General features: G+C 40.7%; 1 protein-coding gene across 2 annotated transcripts in view; it reads right to left on the bottom strand.

The window, feature by feature from the left end:
- MED13L (mediator complex subunit 13L) overlaps positions 1–17,649 on the bottom strand; it is a 173,908-nt gene that overhangs the window by 62,109 nt on the left and 94,150 nt on the right. For both annotated transcript variants that reach the window (XM_081841684.1, XM_081841683.1), the window contains exon 5: positions 2,878–3,023. In XM_081841684.1, the coding sequence (XP_081697810.1) occupies positions 2,878–3,023 (146 nt within the window). The remainder of the gene's footprint in view (positions 1–2,877; positions 3,024–17,649) is intronic.

The raw sequence follows: 17,649 nt of genomic DNA, 5'->3' as shown, positions 1-17,649 counted from the left end.
AACCCAAGGCAGAAAATATTTATTTACATGCTACATTTTTATCCTGGCTTTCCTTCGAGGAGCTCGAGGCAATGTACAATGCATCCTCCACTTCTAGTTTCAATACTCTTCTGAAAACCTTTTTCCTTCTAGCTGTTCTATAAATTCCTCCCCCCCCCCCCTCCGCAAACTTATTCAATCATTTCAGAAGCATTTCTTGTCATTTTAAATATACTTTTAATTTCTCTCTCTCTTCCTTGCTTCCCTGTTTATTCAACCCCATTTGTAAACTTATCACCTATGAATGGTTTTCAGGCAACAACTTTTAAAAATGTTTTGCAGTTTGTACAGCACCAGAAACATTGCTGACATCCCACTATCCAGCAAAGCAAGGCATTCAGCTCTGTAAACAATTTTATTCATATAGGAGCCTCGAGGACTAACAGCTGCTGAACTTTATATTCTACAGCAAAAAAGGTAAACGAAGAGGTAAAAGAAACGCCACTGCATTAATTATATTGAACACCTCTTTTTGAAAACAATCTGGCATTTTGTAGCAAATTAAGAATATTTAAAATTGCCTAACGAAGAGCTTGGACATGTGCATTCATTTTCATTAGGGAAAAAAATGGTGCAAACACTAATTACTAGCCCTTAGCTATTAGGTAGGCAATGCTTAAGCACGTTTAACTATGGCCCTCATCTTGAAACAAAATAAAAAAATTCCTTCCAGTAGCACCTTAGAGACCAACTGAGTTAGTTCTAGGTATGAGCTTTCGTGTGCATGCACACTTCTTCAGATACACTGAAACAGAAGTATGGACTTCCATTTCATGCGGCTCAATGTGGTGCCTTCCATAGTTCCAGTTACAGATAGGTAGCCGTGTTGGTCTGCCATGGTCAAAACAAAATAAAAAAATTCCTTCCAGTAGCACCTTAAAGACCAACTGAGTTAGTTCTAGGTATGAGCTTTCGTGGAATTTTTTTAATTTTTTTATTTTTTAATTTTTTTAATTTTTTTATTTTGTTTTGACCATGGCAGACCAACACGGCTACCTATCTGTAACTGGAACTATGGAAGGCACCTCATCTTGAATTAAGTGATCCTGCTTAAAGTGTCTGTACAGAAACAGTCAAACAGAAATTCATTTTTTCACAATTGACTCCTTTGTCTCACTAGGCAGATATAATCCTTTAGTGCAAAAGGATGCAAGCTGCATGGCCAGAAGACATGGATTTACTCCTAGATAGTAAAAATGTTCTACTTAGTTTCAGACCGATATTTGTTAATTGTTACAACAACCAATTAGCGCACACACCTCTTCAGGAAATATATTAATTAACAAATATAAAACTTCATTTAAACCTGGGGGGTGAGGGTAATTTAAATCACCAATTTACGAAAGTCCACCATGTGGCAAATTAAAAGCTCACATTAAGTCCAATTAAAGCAGATATTTGAAGGTGGGAAAGGAAAGGAACACACTGAAGGTGGAGTCATCCAACAGTGAATAGCACAGAAGGTACTCAAGACATCTATTAAAATGAAGAAGGGGGACCTTCCGTTAATATCAATACTCACACACAGGGGCCCATCAGAGCTGAGGCTTAAAAGGACTAGTTTCTTACAGCAGCTACTGAGCTTTAGCGCTGTCTGTCACCAAGCTAAAGTTCTAGGAAGGGTTTATAAATACAGGTCATGTGCTCAAAAACCAGTGCACTATTCTTATCATTCAATCAATTAGCCTAGTTTGCCCATCATGCTATGCCAAACCATGGTTTAGCATTTACATGTAAGCATCCAGGCTCCAGGAGGGTTTGTGGCTGCTTTGTTCCTCCTCCTGTCATTCTGCTACTGTGCTACATACACCATGTCACCTAAACATGGGCTCAGGGTTTAACTCTCTCCAGATTAACCACAAGAGGTAACCAAGGTTTGTAACAATGGCATACAACCCATGATTTGTGAAGCAGAGCTAAACAGTGAGCCAGGGTTTGGAAGATATCCTAAGCTTAGTGCACCACAGCAGCAGAGTAAAGGGAGGAGGGGCAAAATGGTTGCATTCTCCCCTCAGAGAGCCCGTGCATTTACATTAAGCCAGGATAAGGTTTTACACAAGTGATGGACTATGCTGAATCAGCAAAGCTAACAGTTAAAATAAGTGAACTTAACAATGATTGCTTCATGGAAAAATAGAAGCCTTTTCAGACTATTTAAAGAAATGATGAATTTGTGGGAGCAGGATTTGAACTATGAGCAACAGAAGGAATTAGAGATTGTTGCATTCTTGTTATGATATGAGGTAAAAGGTCAAAGGTAAAGGACCCCTGGACAGCTGAGTCCAGTCAAAGACAACTATGGGGTTGTGGCGCTCATCTCGCTTTCAGACCAACAGAGCCAGCATTTGTCCACAGACAGCTTTCCGGGTCATGTGGCCAGTATGACTAAACCGCTTCTGGCACAATTGAGCACCATGACAGAAACCAGAGCACACGAAAACGCTGTTTACCTTCCTGCCGCAGTGGTACCTATTTATCTACTTGCACTGGCATGCTTTTGAACTGCTAGGTTGGCAAGAGCTGGGACAGAGCAATGGGAGCTCACCCCATCGCAGGGATTCGAATCACCGACCTTCTGATCGGCAAGCCTAAGAGGCTCAGTGGTTTAGACCACAGTGCCACCCACGTCCAATGATATAAGAGAGGGGAGATGGGGTGCAGCAAGGGGGAGAGGAAAAAACACCATGGAAAATGGAATTGGAAGTCAATAAAACAAAAGAAAAATTATTATGTACTGGAATGTCTATGTGATTATTATTATTTTTTTGAAAATTTAGTAAAACTTATTTGAAAAAAGTTACTCCAGATGACAAGAAGACACGCACATAGGACACCTACCTTGGAATGGCATAGGGGAAGACTGAGCCATGTGGAGATGCTCCTCGCTGATCAGATATATTGGTTGGTGCTGGACGATCTCCACACTTGTACACACATTGCACTCCCCATGAAGGAAGAATGTGAAGGCGCAGGACAAATGCTCACTGAAAGGAAGAGAGAAGAGGGAAACATGACAAAAGGTCGTTTAATCCTGGGATCAATGCTTCAGAGAATGGCAACAGAGTTTCTATGGATCTTGCTGGAACAGAAACTACAACACATGGTCTTGCATGGGTGTGAACACACTTTCATCTCCATCGTAAGTGGCAGAAACATCAAGCCCTTCCCTGCTGAAAAAGCAGAGAAGCACGTAGTGAAAAGGAACCTGTATATGCTGATCAAGACATCATACATTCAGTCTTCACAAGACTTCACACGAGAGATGGAGCTGCTGCAAACTAAAGCTCATGCCTCAAAACAAATCACAATAAAGAACATGAACAAGGTTTTACTGCTTTAACCACAATCAAATCCCTTCACAAAAAAAAGGCATGTTGCAAAACAGGGAGCACATGCCCCATTAAAATAAGTGCATTTTTAAAGAGTTGAGTTAACTTCTAAATTCCTTTCTTCTAGCAGATCAAGATGATCGGGTGACAGCAAAAACTGCAAGGTTTTTACCGAGGGCAATCAGAATAAGATCTATTATTTGATTATTGATGTAAACCTCCAAAATGTATTTTGTATAGTTAAGTTTTTACCTCTATCTTCAGTACATTTTATTTTATTGCTGTGGCTAGTGGCTAATGCAAATAAAGATTCTTCTGATCTTGCTCTCTCTCTCTCTTTTAAGAACACGGTCAGCTCAACCCCGGCTATGAAGCATGCATTTCATCAACTTCCAGCAACAATAGTAGTTTTCAGAACAAATCTCTTCAACTTAGTTGTTGAACAGAAACAGGGCTGCTCTGGTACCACAGGGACAGTGTTGATAGCATATGCTAAGGCACCAGATTTTGTCTGCTTCACTACTGGCTGGAGGGGCAAGATGCTTGTAGGGCTATCGAGCACCCTAAGCCAGGTACCTAGAACATGCAGCTCTGATCATTTCTTTATTGTTCAGCCAACAACTGCTGAACAATCCCAACAGTCACTAGAAAACTCAAAGATACTTTTGCCATACTGGGTATTTTAGAAGCTTTAGATGTTATTCATAACTCAGTAACACTAGCTAGCCCTCTTCTACTTTATTCTAGCTCCCATTGAAACTGCTTAGCTCCCAAAGAGAAGACGATACTCCTGGGTCTTCCACACAATGGCTGCCAAGTGAATAAAGGCAGTGTGAGGGAAACACTAGGACACCCCAGCGTTTCCCAGAAGGCAACGTAATTGGCTTTATATGCAGGTGGAGAGGAGATGGCACTGCCTCACAACTCTGCCTCTGAGAATAGCAGAAGGGTGGGTTCCCTGCACTCTTAGCTAAAGGGGAAGTGTGGCATTGCTTAGTTGTAAAGAAAAGTTGCTTCTGGGCAAAGTTTCCCAAAGTGAAAGAGAGTTGGGATCAGCTGATTTCTGTTGAATCACTCATGACCATGCCTTTGATCCTTGTTGCTTCCTTTGGCACAGAGCCCAGCTCTAAGAGAAAAGCACTGCCCAAGCCAACCCACAAGTACGCTTGAATGAAAGAAAACAAACAACTGGGATAATTTAGTGGACCACTCTTCAAATCACTGCAGCCGTTTAACCAGCCGACCCTTATTGTAAAACTAAAGCTTCCACACATTATCCTATCACTAAAGGAGGAAAGATTTGCTCAAAAAGTCTTTTTGACCAGGTCAATATTTTTAACCTACCCAAAAGAATGTTGAATGGTTTAATGTCTCAGAACTGCAAGCATAATGTATTTATGACTTACAACTGGACAATGGTAAAGTTTAGTTAGTGATGCCTACTTTCAATATGACCCAGTTCAGATATTGAAGCCAAACAATAATTAAGTTCTACTCAGCTTTACTATCCCTGGTGTTTTTATACTGTATTATTCCAATGAATGGAGTTTACAATACTAAAAACAAAGCCCCATCGAGCTGGAAGTTCAGCGACACTGAATTATTTGTAGCCTGATACTCACATGCCTGGTATATCAAACAGGAGCCTGAAGGCTTGTTTACCTCTGGTGCAAATCCATTGGCAGGAAACAGTACAGAACTGCAGGAGGAGGAACTGAAGCCCTTAGTTGCAGGCCTGTTCACTTCGTTGTGAAGGAAGCCTGAACTCTGCCGCTGTGAAAGGCTGGTGTTCTCCTTCTCTCAAGCAAATCTGAAGGGACGTTCTTCAGAGAGCAAGCTACATGTCTGCAGCTATTCTACAAAAGGAGATCCACTTTGAGGAAGGATGGGACCCTCTGCCGGGTCCCCAGCAGGTCAGTTTGTGAGGAGGGGCTGCTGCTGCCTGCCACGTGAAGTAGCAGATTAGAGCCTTTCCATGGCAGCTGACCTGCATGTGTGTAGGTACAATGCAACCTATATAAAGAGTGTGTTACATTTTTGCTTTGCCTCTTCTCTAGAGTCTCGGTATGCAAGCTGCGCAAAAGGCGAAAGATGGGGGACAGGGAGAAAAGAGACGGGGATGTCAAAGAGAGAAGGAGTGGAGAAAGAAAGGCTGACGAAAGTAGCAGAGTGGAGAAGAATCTGAAACGAGACCTGAGGGAGAAGAGAAAGGAAAAAAAGGGAGAGAGGAAGGAAGGAAGGACAAATATGAGAATGCGGGGGGGGGGGGCGCCATGGACAGAAAAAGAGTTTTAAAAGAGTTTTGACAGAAACTGCTATTCATCTAGCAAGCATTAACTGACATTAATTTCCTGATTCAAGAAATCTAATGCTGTCAAATAATCAGCAGTGGTTTGATTTTGATTTTGTGAATTGTTTGCTTTGTTCATTGTTTATGTCAACAGTTCTTAAGCTTGCGAGATAAAGAAATACTGTCAAATCCATTGGAGCCCAGAGTGATTGCCAACCTGCCCTCCTATACTCTGATTACAGAACTCTAAAGGCATCATACTATCATTACTCCAACAGAGATAAATAAAAGGACAGATACGTCTCCAGTGCTATTTTGTGGACAACCATTATTTATAAAAGAATCAGATTACATTTCTGCTTTTAACTTGTACATAAATTTTCTAGAGTTAGGGTGGGAAGTGAGGTAGCCAGGTTTGCAATGATTAGAACGCTGGGTGGGGTGGGGGTTGTGAAGAGATCCAAAGGGATTTCTCCAAAATGGGTGAGTGGGCAGCAAATTGGCAAATGCAATTCAATGCAAGCAAGTGGAAGTGATGCAGACTGACGTAAAAAACAAAACAAAAAAACCAACCTTATTTCAGATATACTCTAATGGAGTGTGAAATGGTGAGTGATGCAGCAGCTGTAAAAATACTGTGTACAGCTCTAGTTGCCTCACCTCAAAGAAAGATTTTGTAGAGCTAGGAAAAGTTCAGAACAGGGCAAACAAAATGATCACAGGGCTGGAGCAACTCCCCTACAAGAGAAAGTTAAGGCATTGGGGAGAAGGGAAAGTTGAGAAGGAGGGACAGGACAGAGGTGTGTGAGCATGCCTAATGCACAGAATGTGAATGAGGCCAAGTTTTTCTCATGAGAAAATACTGAGGCTCAAGATATACGAGTTCCCTTATCAGAAGAAGCAAAACAATAGAAGTGGGCGTGACTCCACACATTCACTTTCTGTTTGGATGTTATTTATAACATCTAAATCCACCCTAAAACTGAAAGCATATGAAGTATAACACTTTATGTTCCTGGAGACCTAGAACACTCAGAAAGGAGTGTTCAGAGGTGAAGTCAAACTGTTGGAAGGTTGCAGGGATTCCCACATGGTGGGGTTAATGTTTCCCACTTTCATGCCACGTTTGCAGATAACACAGAGCAGGTCTGCCAACAGGCCTGGTGCTTGAAGCTAGCTCTCTGTAAAGCACACCCTTGGGATCCTGCTATCTTCCATTCTGCATACATGACCAAGCCAGCATAGGCCACTGAGACAGAACTGCAAACATACTGAAAATGTGGGCTTGGATGAGCACATTTCTGTTTGAGAGACTATCCGGCCAAATCTTCCTGACACAGCACGTACAGTGGTACCTTGCTTCTCAAACTTAATCCATTCTGGAAGTCTGTTCCAAAACCAAAGCGTTCCAAAACCAAGGCACGCTTTCCCATAGAAAGTAATGCAAAATGGATTAAACCATTCCAGACTTTTAAAAACAACCCCTAAAACAGCAATTTAACATGAGTTTTACTATCTAACAAGACCATTGATCCATAAAATGAAAGCAATAAACAATGTACCGAAGTCACACAATCAATCAATCAGTAGCTGAACTGGGTTCCACACAGTCACAAAAACAAAACAAAAAGAGCCGCAAAAACAAAAACTCAAAATAAATAGCTCAAAAACAGCTAACTCAAAAACAGACAGACCTCAGTGTAACACTCAAAACAGAAGTGTAACACTCAAACTGGAAGTGTAACACTCAAAACGGAGCACCTTCAACCTCTGGAAAAAGTTTGCAAACCTGAACACTTACTTCCGGGTTTTTTGTGTCATCTGCAAACAACATCTCACAAATAACAACCTACCACACTTTTGTCTTAGCACAGACATGCCAGGTTGAACAGAAACCCACTGCTCCTTGAGTGGAAGTATACAACGTCTTCAGTCATACTGAAGGCATTAGAGAGCTACAGGGAGAGGAATATACCAAAGAGAGATGGGGCAAGAACAGAGAATACTCAGAGTGCACTGTGTTTCTGAAAATCCTTCCGTAGAGAGACTCAACCTGGCTCCATTTTGCTGACCTTCAGGTGAATTGTAAAAATCATCATCACCACCAACAACATATCTTCACCAGGAATTTTGCTCAGAAATTTACACCTGCTACTCTGATAGGTTTTATCTATCTCTGTTGCAGTGGTGTTATGCTTCTGCTTTGTATTTATGCAAAGTTGTGTTTTAATGGTTGCTGTAAGCCACTTTGTGGGTCTTTTAGGTGAGATAAGTGTTTTAAACAGATACATGCAGAGAAAAAGTTATTTTGCATGGGCATCAAGGTAAAAGCCAGCCTCAGGGCTGAATTCACACAATGAAATGGTAAACCACATAAAATATCCTGTAAGATTCATTCAGAAGCACATTCAGTGTAGCTTAGAAATGCATGAATGACAGACAAGGAAGCGGAAAGGTGTGTGTTCCACTTCAAGGTGTATGCACCTCCAGTAGTAACCTGCTTATGAATAGCTGCAGCATGTCTGCGGTTGGTTTCAACACACATTGTCTCAACTAGAATTTATTTGATGAGTCAATCATATGTTACAGTGGCAGCTCCGCTGGCCTTCCTCCAGAGGGCTCCCTTGCAGTGCTTAGCATGGAAATAAAGATGAGGACACACTGGCTGAATCAGATGATCATATCTGGACTTAATAAACTGAGATACACATACGCCATTTCCCTGCACATGCAGCTCCTTTGCTCATCAAGCTATCAAACCATGAAGCTTCGAATTAACCATAGTTTACCATTTTGCCCAACCTGGGAAACTATAGTTATGAACTACTGAAGAGGCCAGGATATTAAACATGCTTAACATACCGTACACACACACACACACACACACACACACACACACAGCTACAGCTGTCAACTATAGTTCAGACAAACCAGAAAAATATGGTTTATTAGAGACTTTCTGGTTTGGCTGCATGGGCAGGCAAAAACTGAACTAAGCTCCGAGCATCCAAACTGGGCCAGACTCCCTATTCCAAGTTTAAACTTAAAACCATGCAGATCAAGGGACCCCACCCTGTTCCATATCTTTTTGATTACATTATTCCTCTCAAAGTGAAACATCACTCACTCACCCTAAAAAAGATAAAGTCACAGGGCTGGAAGGAGAAACTCAAAAGCTGCAACATCACCATTTAAGATTTTATTTTTATTTTTTAAAGCAGACTTGACCCATTACTCTGTCTGTACCTAACAATGGCTCCGTGACGAATAAACAATTTCGAATTATTCCTCAGTCATAAGCAAAGCAGTAACAATTCTGAAATTCTTATGGAATGGCTTTATTCCACAACATAGAATCGTGGAATTGTAGCGTTGGAAGGGACCCCAAGCCTCACCTCAAGTTTCTCAGGCAGCACAGCTTGGAAAGACATCCCTCTATGTTCAAATGAGGATCCTGGATAATGTCTTCATTTGGAAAGCTTCTGCAAATCCATTTCACCAGATATGCATCTTGCTGTACCATTTAGAACCTTACGCTACTTTTAATAAATAATACAGCTGGCAGGAGGCGGGGGGTGGCGTTCTGACTGCTGCACTGATTCTCAATCTCCAGGGTTCAAGAAGCAAAAGCATATGCAGCTAAGGCTTTAAAATATACTTTGATGTTTCCCACTTTTAGGATTTCTAGCATGAGGAGACCTCTGCCAAACATATATATTCAAATCAGAATAGCCCTTTCTTTCCGACATTAACACGCCTTTTCAAAAGCTATTTTTATCTCAGCTTAAGGAAAACAGATTGTGCTATGTGATAGATGTCTCTAATCATGTTCTACTCTTGTATTCAAATTTGTGTATTTATAGAAGAGCATTCCAGTGCTTTCTCTACATTATCCTTCAGATGTTATGAAGATGTTCTTACCAAAACAATTACACAGGTGAAACAACACACAGAGTCCCCTGGCACCTTAAAAAGACTCATTTATACTGGCAGGCACTTTTCCAGACTAGAGCTTACAAGGCTGGAAAACAAGCAGGGAAAACTGGCAAGGCAATTTCATGCACATGATTTAACTGTGATGATTTCTTGTTTTAGGAGGAAAAACTCCAGAAGGCAAACTAAGATGGCTCATAGCCCCTGAATACTCGCCTTTGTAAATATGAGGTGCAAACAGGATCACTACACACAGCAGTCAGAGCACACCAATATTCCATGTTTGCTATGGACAATATTAAAAGCATACATTAAAGAAAGTTCTTCTTGAGGATAACCCTGTGCCTTGCAGCTTACTCATATTCAGTTCTCCTAGTATTTAGACTATTTAAAAGAAATGGGAATGATTAGATAAAAAAATAACATTCTTCCTCAGATGCATGACTTACATGCTCCAGAATACAGAATATTCTGCAGGATTTAAAATCACATCAGAAGCCCCTTTGCAAATACCAGACCCTTCTTCAACTGCAATTTAGGACTTACTTATAAATGGTTGACCATAAATACCCATCTTTCTCATAAGCAATGCAGGAAAGTTGCCTTACACTAGGCAGGCTATCAGTCCACCTACCCAAGGGTGGTCCAGCGTTTGGCCCTCAATGCCTTTTTGGGCAGCCCTCAGCAACATTGGATACCCTGCCCAGTCCTTGCACAGCCTGGCTTTGGTAAGGAGGTGTGAGGGCTCTGGCAGGTTCTTAGAGCTCTCACGCCTCCTTTCCAAAGCCCAGCACCTTGCTGAGGCAGCTCTGAGAAAGGGGGGAGGGGGAGACATCAAGTTTTGGCCTTGCTCCTCACTCTTCCCCCCGCTCGCCCCGACAACAAGGCAGTGTGCAGCCCACTGGTTCCATGTCAAAGTACACCGGCGCCCCATTTGGTATGAAAAGTTGGACCCCGCTGATCTAGCCTAACTAGCAGCAGCACTCTGGAGTCTCTGGCAGAGATTTATCCAATCACCTGGTACTTGATCCTTTTCTTTTCTCTCCTAAGATGCCAGGGATTGAACCATGCAGTCTACTACAGAGCTACAGTTCCTCCTTTTGCTCTTTGCTTTTCTTTCCCCTACTCATAAATAAAAATCTTAAGTGACAATGCCCCACACCCTCCCTCCAGTAGTGTGGTAGTACCAATGATTAAATTCATCTTCTATCAAGGCAGGACCCATTTGCACATGCTAACCCACCAGCTAAAAAACCAACAGACCAGGTAATCAATTGCAACCCTACAAATAAATTCTGCAACTGTACAAGAACTTTCAGAAGCCATAAGATTCAAACACCAAGATCCTCCCTATGAATATAAATTAGCCTGTTTCTTCACTAGCATCCAGAGTGTTGAGATAACAAATTCACAATGCAGAAAAGTGTTTAGATAACACAGGAAGCATTTAGATAATGTTATGAACCCATTATCTTGACACTTTGTATGCATTCTTGCCAGGACTAGCATGCTAGAACTAATTTGCTTGACTCTTGATAGTCTCTTCTCACTGATTTTATCTCCAACTCTCTTGCTATCTCCATTCACAAGCAAAGGAGAAAGGGATCAGCTAGCAGTTTGGGTTCCAAAGTGGGCTGTCATCAGACACCAAGGCAATGCAAAGGAAAGGCTTCAAGCTCGACATTAGAGCTTGCCAGCTCAAACACGGATCTGTGTTCCCACTGTAACGCAAACCATTTCATAGCGGCCAAGATAGGTTCTTCCAAATGCTTACAAGCATGCTCTCTAAACACTTAATTATCAGTGATGATGCAACTGGGCTGTTTAACCTCACTTGGTGTCGGGAGGTACTAACCACTGCCCTACGTGGTAAACCAAGTCACTGTAGCTTCTCAGGGTAGAAATCTCACATGGTGGCCAGAGGAACACTGTAACATACTTCAGTCTGCTTCTCACAGTACTTTTACTGATTTGATTGCTTTATATTGATGGAAACTGACTTGAACACTGGTATCTAAATACTATTAAGAAATAGGAACAGGAAAGAAAGATATAGAAGTGTTGGGAAGACAGAAAATGAAAACAGGCAGGGAGCTCTAAACCATGGTGCCTGGATACTAACTCCATCAGTTAAAACCAAGTTCTATACTACAGTTAGCATTTATATTATTTATTGGACTTGTTAAGACACTGTTTTAAATGTAAACTCAAAGAGACTTATAATATAATGTAATACAAAAATTCAAACCAAAGCAAAACAAAACAAAACAAAAAAGCTGAAAAGACCGATATACATAAAAAGCAGTCTAACAAATCCCACCCACTAACAGAGACCACAGTTTCTAAAACTCTCCAAGCTAAAGGCCAAAAGGATGGATGAAAAGAAGTATTTTTCGTCCAGTGCCTAAAAGTAGCCAGTGATGGTGGCAGGCATGTGAGGACAACATTCCATAAGGAGGGAGCCACAGCTGAAAAGGCACCGTGGCAACCTATGGTTTGTCATGGAGTCCGAAAACAGACACTCACTGTAACTGAATGCTAGTATCTATTTTACTGTACGCTGCAAAAACTGTGTTTCTGACACAGAATGAATTAAGGAACTATCTGGCAGGGTCACACAATAGGGACTCACAGGTTTCTGTTCAGTATCTGAGTACAGAAGAAAGGTTCACCTCTATGTTAACAGTAGTGGTTTTCTTCAGGGCAGAGCTGCCTGCTCCTCATTGCTCCCATGTTTCAGCTTTATGTCCTACTTCTTTATTCTCTCCACCCTGTGATATTTGAGTAGCTTGATTTCACTCTCCATATGAAGCTGGTAACCATAGTTTCTCCATATTAATAGAGCCTTTTTTATTTTATTTTATTTTTAAGAAAGCATCTGAAGCAGACAGAAAAATGGTTAGCATTGTAGCGATACATTTCTTTTCTGTAACAGGCCGCTACTGTCAATTCAGTTGAATGGGATTCAAATACATTACTTGTAAAAATGCATCACTTCTCCATTCCCTGCAGGCCTTTCCCTTTAGAATGGCAGTAAAGGTTATTTACAGGGCTAGAAAAATCTCAAATGATGCAGACTTCTAGGAATTTGCAGTTATTTCCACAGCTCATTTTCTACGCAGTGTAATGGTAACAGTTACAGAAGCTTTGTGTTAGGGCAGCTCATTCCAAACATATAGGATACAGTACTGTTAATGGCACCCCATATATTTTATTCTCTAGAAAATACTCAAATGATTAAAAACTAGATTTAATTCAGTCAAAGGCTCAAACCAGCTCTCACAATTGTTCAGAGTATAAACACACACCAAATCAATATTAAAATGATCAGAAGCAACCAATAGTAAATGTGGTAAGCAACACATGTGACACAATCAAAGTTCCATACATGTTAGTCCCATAGTTTCAATGGAAACAGTAAACATAATTTTGTCTTAACTGTGGCTACTAATGCTTCACTTCTAATGAGGGAGATCTCCATTACAGGCTCCTTAGCAAGACGTCGCTCAGCATTCATCACAGAAAGTTTCTCAGTACATGCTGGAAGCCGTTTTTATTTTTATAGTTGCTTCTTTTAAGGAAGCCAGCGATGCTAAGCACTGCACATTGTTTTAAAAGGACACACCCTGACCACAGCCTTACAACCTAACAACTGTGCTTTAGACTGTGTTTATCTTTTTATCCAGTTGAAGCTCTTGCAAAGCAATACTCCCAGCCTTCTCACACCTGTAAATATGTACTATGAATGCCACATATCCAGAGCTAGGCCAGAGCAAGGAATAGCACTATGTGCAACCTCAATGCAACAGACTGAATCACAAGTCTGCCAACCATTCCAGTAGAAATAACTGGCAGAAATATCCTACGTTGGATTTCGTTCTATAGAAGCATGACAAACCTCACCATATTTTATTTAATTAATTTGTAAGCTGCCTTTCAAGGCACAGGTGCCCCACTCCCTGTGCCCTCACCTCCTATGTAAAGTTTTTTTAGAAAAGAAATTCTTAACTTAATCATCAGCATGCTCATAATGCATTCAATTAAAACCACATTACACCATCCTAAAACTGAACAGTAGCAATTAATTCATCAGAATAATAAATATAAACAGCTGAAATACACAGACAATCCATCTCTGTCCAGTTTAGATTTTTGCCTATAAGCTCATGCCATAGTTCCTATTCTGGATGTAAAAATGAGCAATACTTTATTATTACACGCCTGAACCTTGGGCTCAGGTGCTCCCTGCTTCTCTTCTCCTTCAGCATGGATGCAAGGAGAGCAGACACATTAATCTCAGCTTTAATCTCAGTTTGCCATATTGTCCAGACCTGAACTGTGGTTAGTTTTGACTATCTACAGTTATAACAAACCAGCTACATAAACTTTCAAAGCATTTCACACATACCAAATCTTAGTTAAACTTACATAACTTTGGTTAGGTGCAAGTTCTGCACTGAGATGATAAACTGGGGCTTGCGCTTGACCAGCAGATCAGAATCCAAAACCATGGCTTTGCATAAACAAAAATAAAGGTACATCACTTAAAAAATCCCAGCTGTTGTTAGCTTCTAAGAAGTCAGCTCTTTATGCTTCTGCCTCACCAAGTGTTTCACAGAATTCAGTAAGAACAACATCAGATGCAGAGGAATCTCATATCCTAAAATCCTTAATTAATTAATAGTTCTCTCTCCCTCTCTGGTAGAGGGAAATACCTCACACTCCTACCTGTGGGAAATGTGTGCTTTTTTTCTTCTGGCACCTCCACATTAGGGGTAGGTAGTTTTTTATACTGATTTCATGCATTACTGCAGAGGCGACTTGCCATCTCTCTTATAGCAGTTCCTCTTACTGTCATATTCAAAGGAAAAACTATGTGTACTCTTCCATACATTTTCTCAGACGTCCACTGGAATATTATCTTCTATGTTTTGAATGTGTTTCTTTAAATAATATTTAACTTGTCCAGGCTCTGTATCCGATCTGGAAAGCAGCTGATACTTTCTTTGCAAATATGTGTCTGCTATTTTTTATTATTAACTTCTCAAATTCCATTGCCTCTCTTCGTTGCTCATGCACTCTGTTCCTTTGCACAGGATTGAACCTGGAACTGGAGCAGGAAGGGATTTCCTCTTTTAAAGGAAATATTTTAAGCTTTGAATATGCTGTGTAATATCCCAAGTCACCAAACCTAAAAATACAACCTTTCTCCCCCCAAATTTCAAAGCTTTATTCATATTCACAGTCCTATCAGCTTTTACTCTTGCACAAGGGGCCTTTTCTCCTCTACTCCTCTGCCCATATCCTCCCCAGGGGGTTGGGGGAACCCCAGAACAGATTCAGGGGGCTTGCACAAGGAGAAAGCCTTCCGCTGATGGAACATCCACTTTAACTCTACGTTGAACTCCACTCCACCATTACACTATTACCGGTAAGTACTGATTTCCAAGAGAGAAAAGCTTGGACTCAATAACTGTAAGAATCCCACATCCTTAACAGATTAGACAGTGCATATTCTCTTCAGTTTTCCATTGGCTCATTACCACAGTCTAGAGGTACAACAGCCTTCAACAGTAGTACAATGGCTGTAACTACCAGGTCTTTAATAAGCTATCAGAATTCTTTGCTGAAATACACATTCTCACCTAGAATTTGTCACTAACTAGAAGCATTAACTGGGAAACAGGCACTGAATTTCAGATGGTGTGCTTAAAATGGAGGCATGCAGTTATGTCTTAAAAGATTATCAATCATATCTGAAACATCCAGCTAAGACTTTTTCAACCTTGGGTCCCCAGATGTATTTGGCCTACAACTCCCATCATCTCTGACCACTGGTCCTGTGAGCTAGGGATCATGGGAGTTGTAGGCCAAAAACGTCTGGGGACCCAAGATTGAGAAACACTAAAAAAAATTAAAGACGTTCTTGGAGTTGTCTAATTCCTTTGTTTCTGACAATCTATTGTTTAATTTGAAGTTATTTCTAACAAGTACTTCAATTCACTTGCCAGGTTACACAAACAAGTAAAGATAATTTAATTACAGAGCACTGGCTTTATTCGTCAGTTAAGATGTAATGCATTTACTTAAACAAAAGGTGCAATAAACAAAGCATTTTGATAAGAAGAATAAAAACTTATTCAATGACAGGCATATTATATTCCACTGATAGTACCATTTAGCATACCAATTCAAACCTTACTGCTTAGATTTCAGTCCCTGAGGCCTCTTCAGAATTAACAGATCTTCAAATTTACTCTGACTGGCCACCATCAAAGCAAGCAGAGCCAAATTTATATAGCCAATTAATGTTATTCATCAATTTAAAATATAATCAATACAATATATCAAAAACAAAGCATAAAGTTAAACCAGTAATACCATATGCAGGCTTTCTTCTAGACACACATCTCCAGGTTACCTCTTCCTACCTTTCACTGAGGTATGTCAGTGACTTGAACTCACCAATTTCCCCCATTAAGAATATTCATCAAGTTTGCTATTCCACCCCTTATTCATTTTTAAAGCCTAATTTCTTTTTACAGCTTTGAAATGAAGCACATTCCAGCTGTTGTTGTTGTTGTTGCTGCTGCTGCTGCTGCTGCTGTTGTACCCAGGCATGAAAAATATTTAAATGTCTAGGTGGCAACAAATGTTTAGGAGACCAGGGCACAACAATCTGGAATTCATCCAGCCCTGCTTACGCACTAACCAGTCCTCCCCTATTTCCCAGGATATGCCATTATGTCAACTGTGTCCATCTCCCCTTTTTCTCACAAGGAAGAAAGGGAGGTCATATCTTCTCCTTGCAGGGAATTAAAAAATATTTGGGGGAATGGGTATGATTAACCTAAGAATTCCCTATAAAGGTTTTGTTGGTACATTCATGGTCAATCATAGTTAGCAGTTTACTATTCAACACTCTTTGTCTCCAGCCGTGAGAGGTGCTGCCATTAAGGCATTTAAATATGCTCCAGCAAGTAGGATCTACTTTCATTTCCTGCAATTTCACTCTCTGTAGGACTGCACATGTTAGTAACACAACTTGGGAGCAGGGGAACAGGATCCTGTTGGGTCCTTCCCATGGAACTGGAACCCCAATTAATTCCATGGGAGAGCCAAATGCAATCGGTCCCATCCATGTACTCACATTACTCATACACAGGACCCTGAAGAATAGCATCGCATCACACAGAAGTGCCTACCATGCTGCAAGAAGCACATGAAAGGCAAGAATTAGCCAGTTCAGGCACTCCAGGTTTACAGTGTAATGGGGATGTGCTTTCTATAGAGCTGGCTTCCAAAAGATAAGAACCAGAGAACCAGAAAGAATTATAAAGTGTATTCCTCAAAACTAGAACTTCTAATTCCTCCCCACCACCACCTGAGAACAAGTAAACAAAACTATCAACACTCCTAAGGATTCAGGATAATTGAGCTAAAATAGATCCAATTACTTATGCACACAGAGACATAGGATAGGGGGAAACAGCTTGATTAACAGAATGACATAAAAGCTAAAGCCTACACCCAAAATGTTTCAAAGCTTCATTGTGCTAGGATAATATTATGTATAATAGAAGCAGTGAGAACAATCCCCAGGAACTTCTCTTGGTGAAGTCCCGCTGCCTGGTTTACTCTATCATTTGTTATTAGAAAACACATCATGTCCTAGGCACAATAGAAGGAGAATAAAAAAACAGCACTCCTACATAAATTGAACATCGAACACAAAAGGAAGTATTTTCAGGAAAAACAAATTACAGGGAAATTTTACTCGTGAAGAATTCACAAGCCAGAAGTAGTCCACTGTTACCAAATCACTCAAATTTGGACTGATTTAGGGTGTGCCATTTAAGCAAAACCCCATTTTTCATGAAAGCAGATTTGCATTCTTTGCTCATTTATCATCATCTACGGTCAGACATGCCAAAGGCAACAACGACTGAACCCTGCCGTTCTGTAGGTGCCTAAAATCCTCAAGTAAATCCCAAAGAGGGGGGGTTGACAGAACATTCAGTGTCTTGGCACAGATTGGAGTGCGCTGCTGACTCAGGA

This window comes from Podarcis erhardii (assembly GCF_964252035.2).
Source record: "Podarcis erhardii genome assembly, chromosome: 15".
Classification (NCBI taxonomy): domain Eukaryota; kingdom Metazoa; phylum Chordata; class Lepidosauria; order Squamata; family Lacertidae; genus Podarcis; species Podarcis erhardii.
This window is presented reverse-complemented; position numbering and strand designations above follow the sequence as displayed.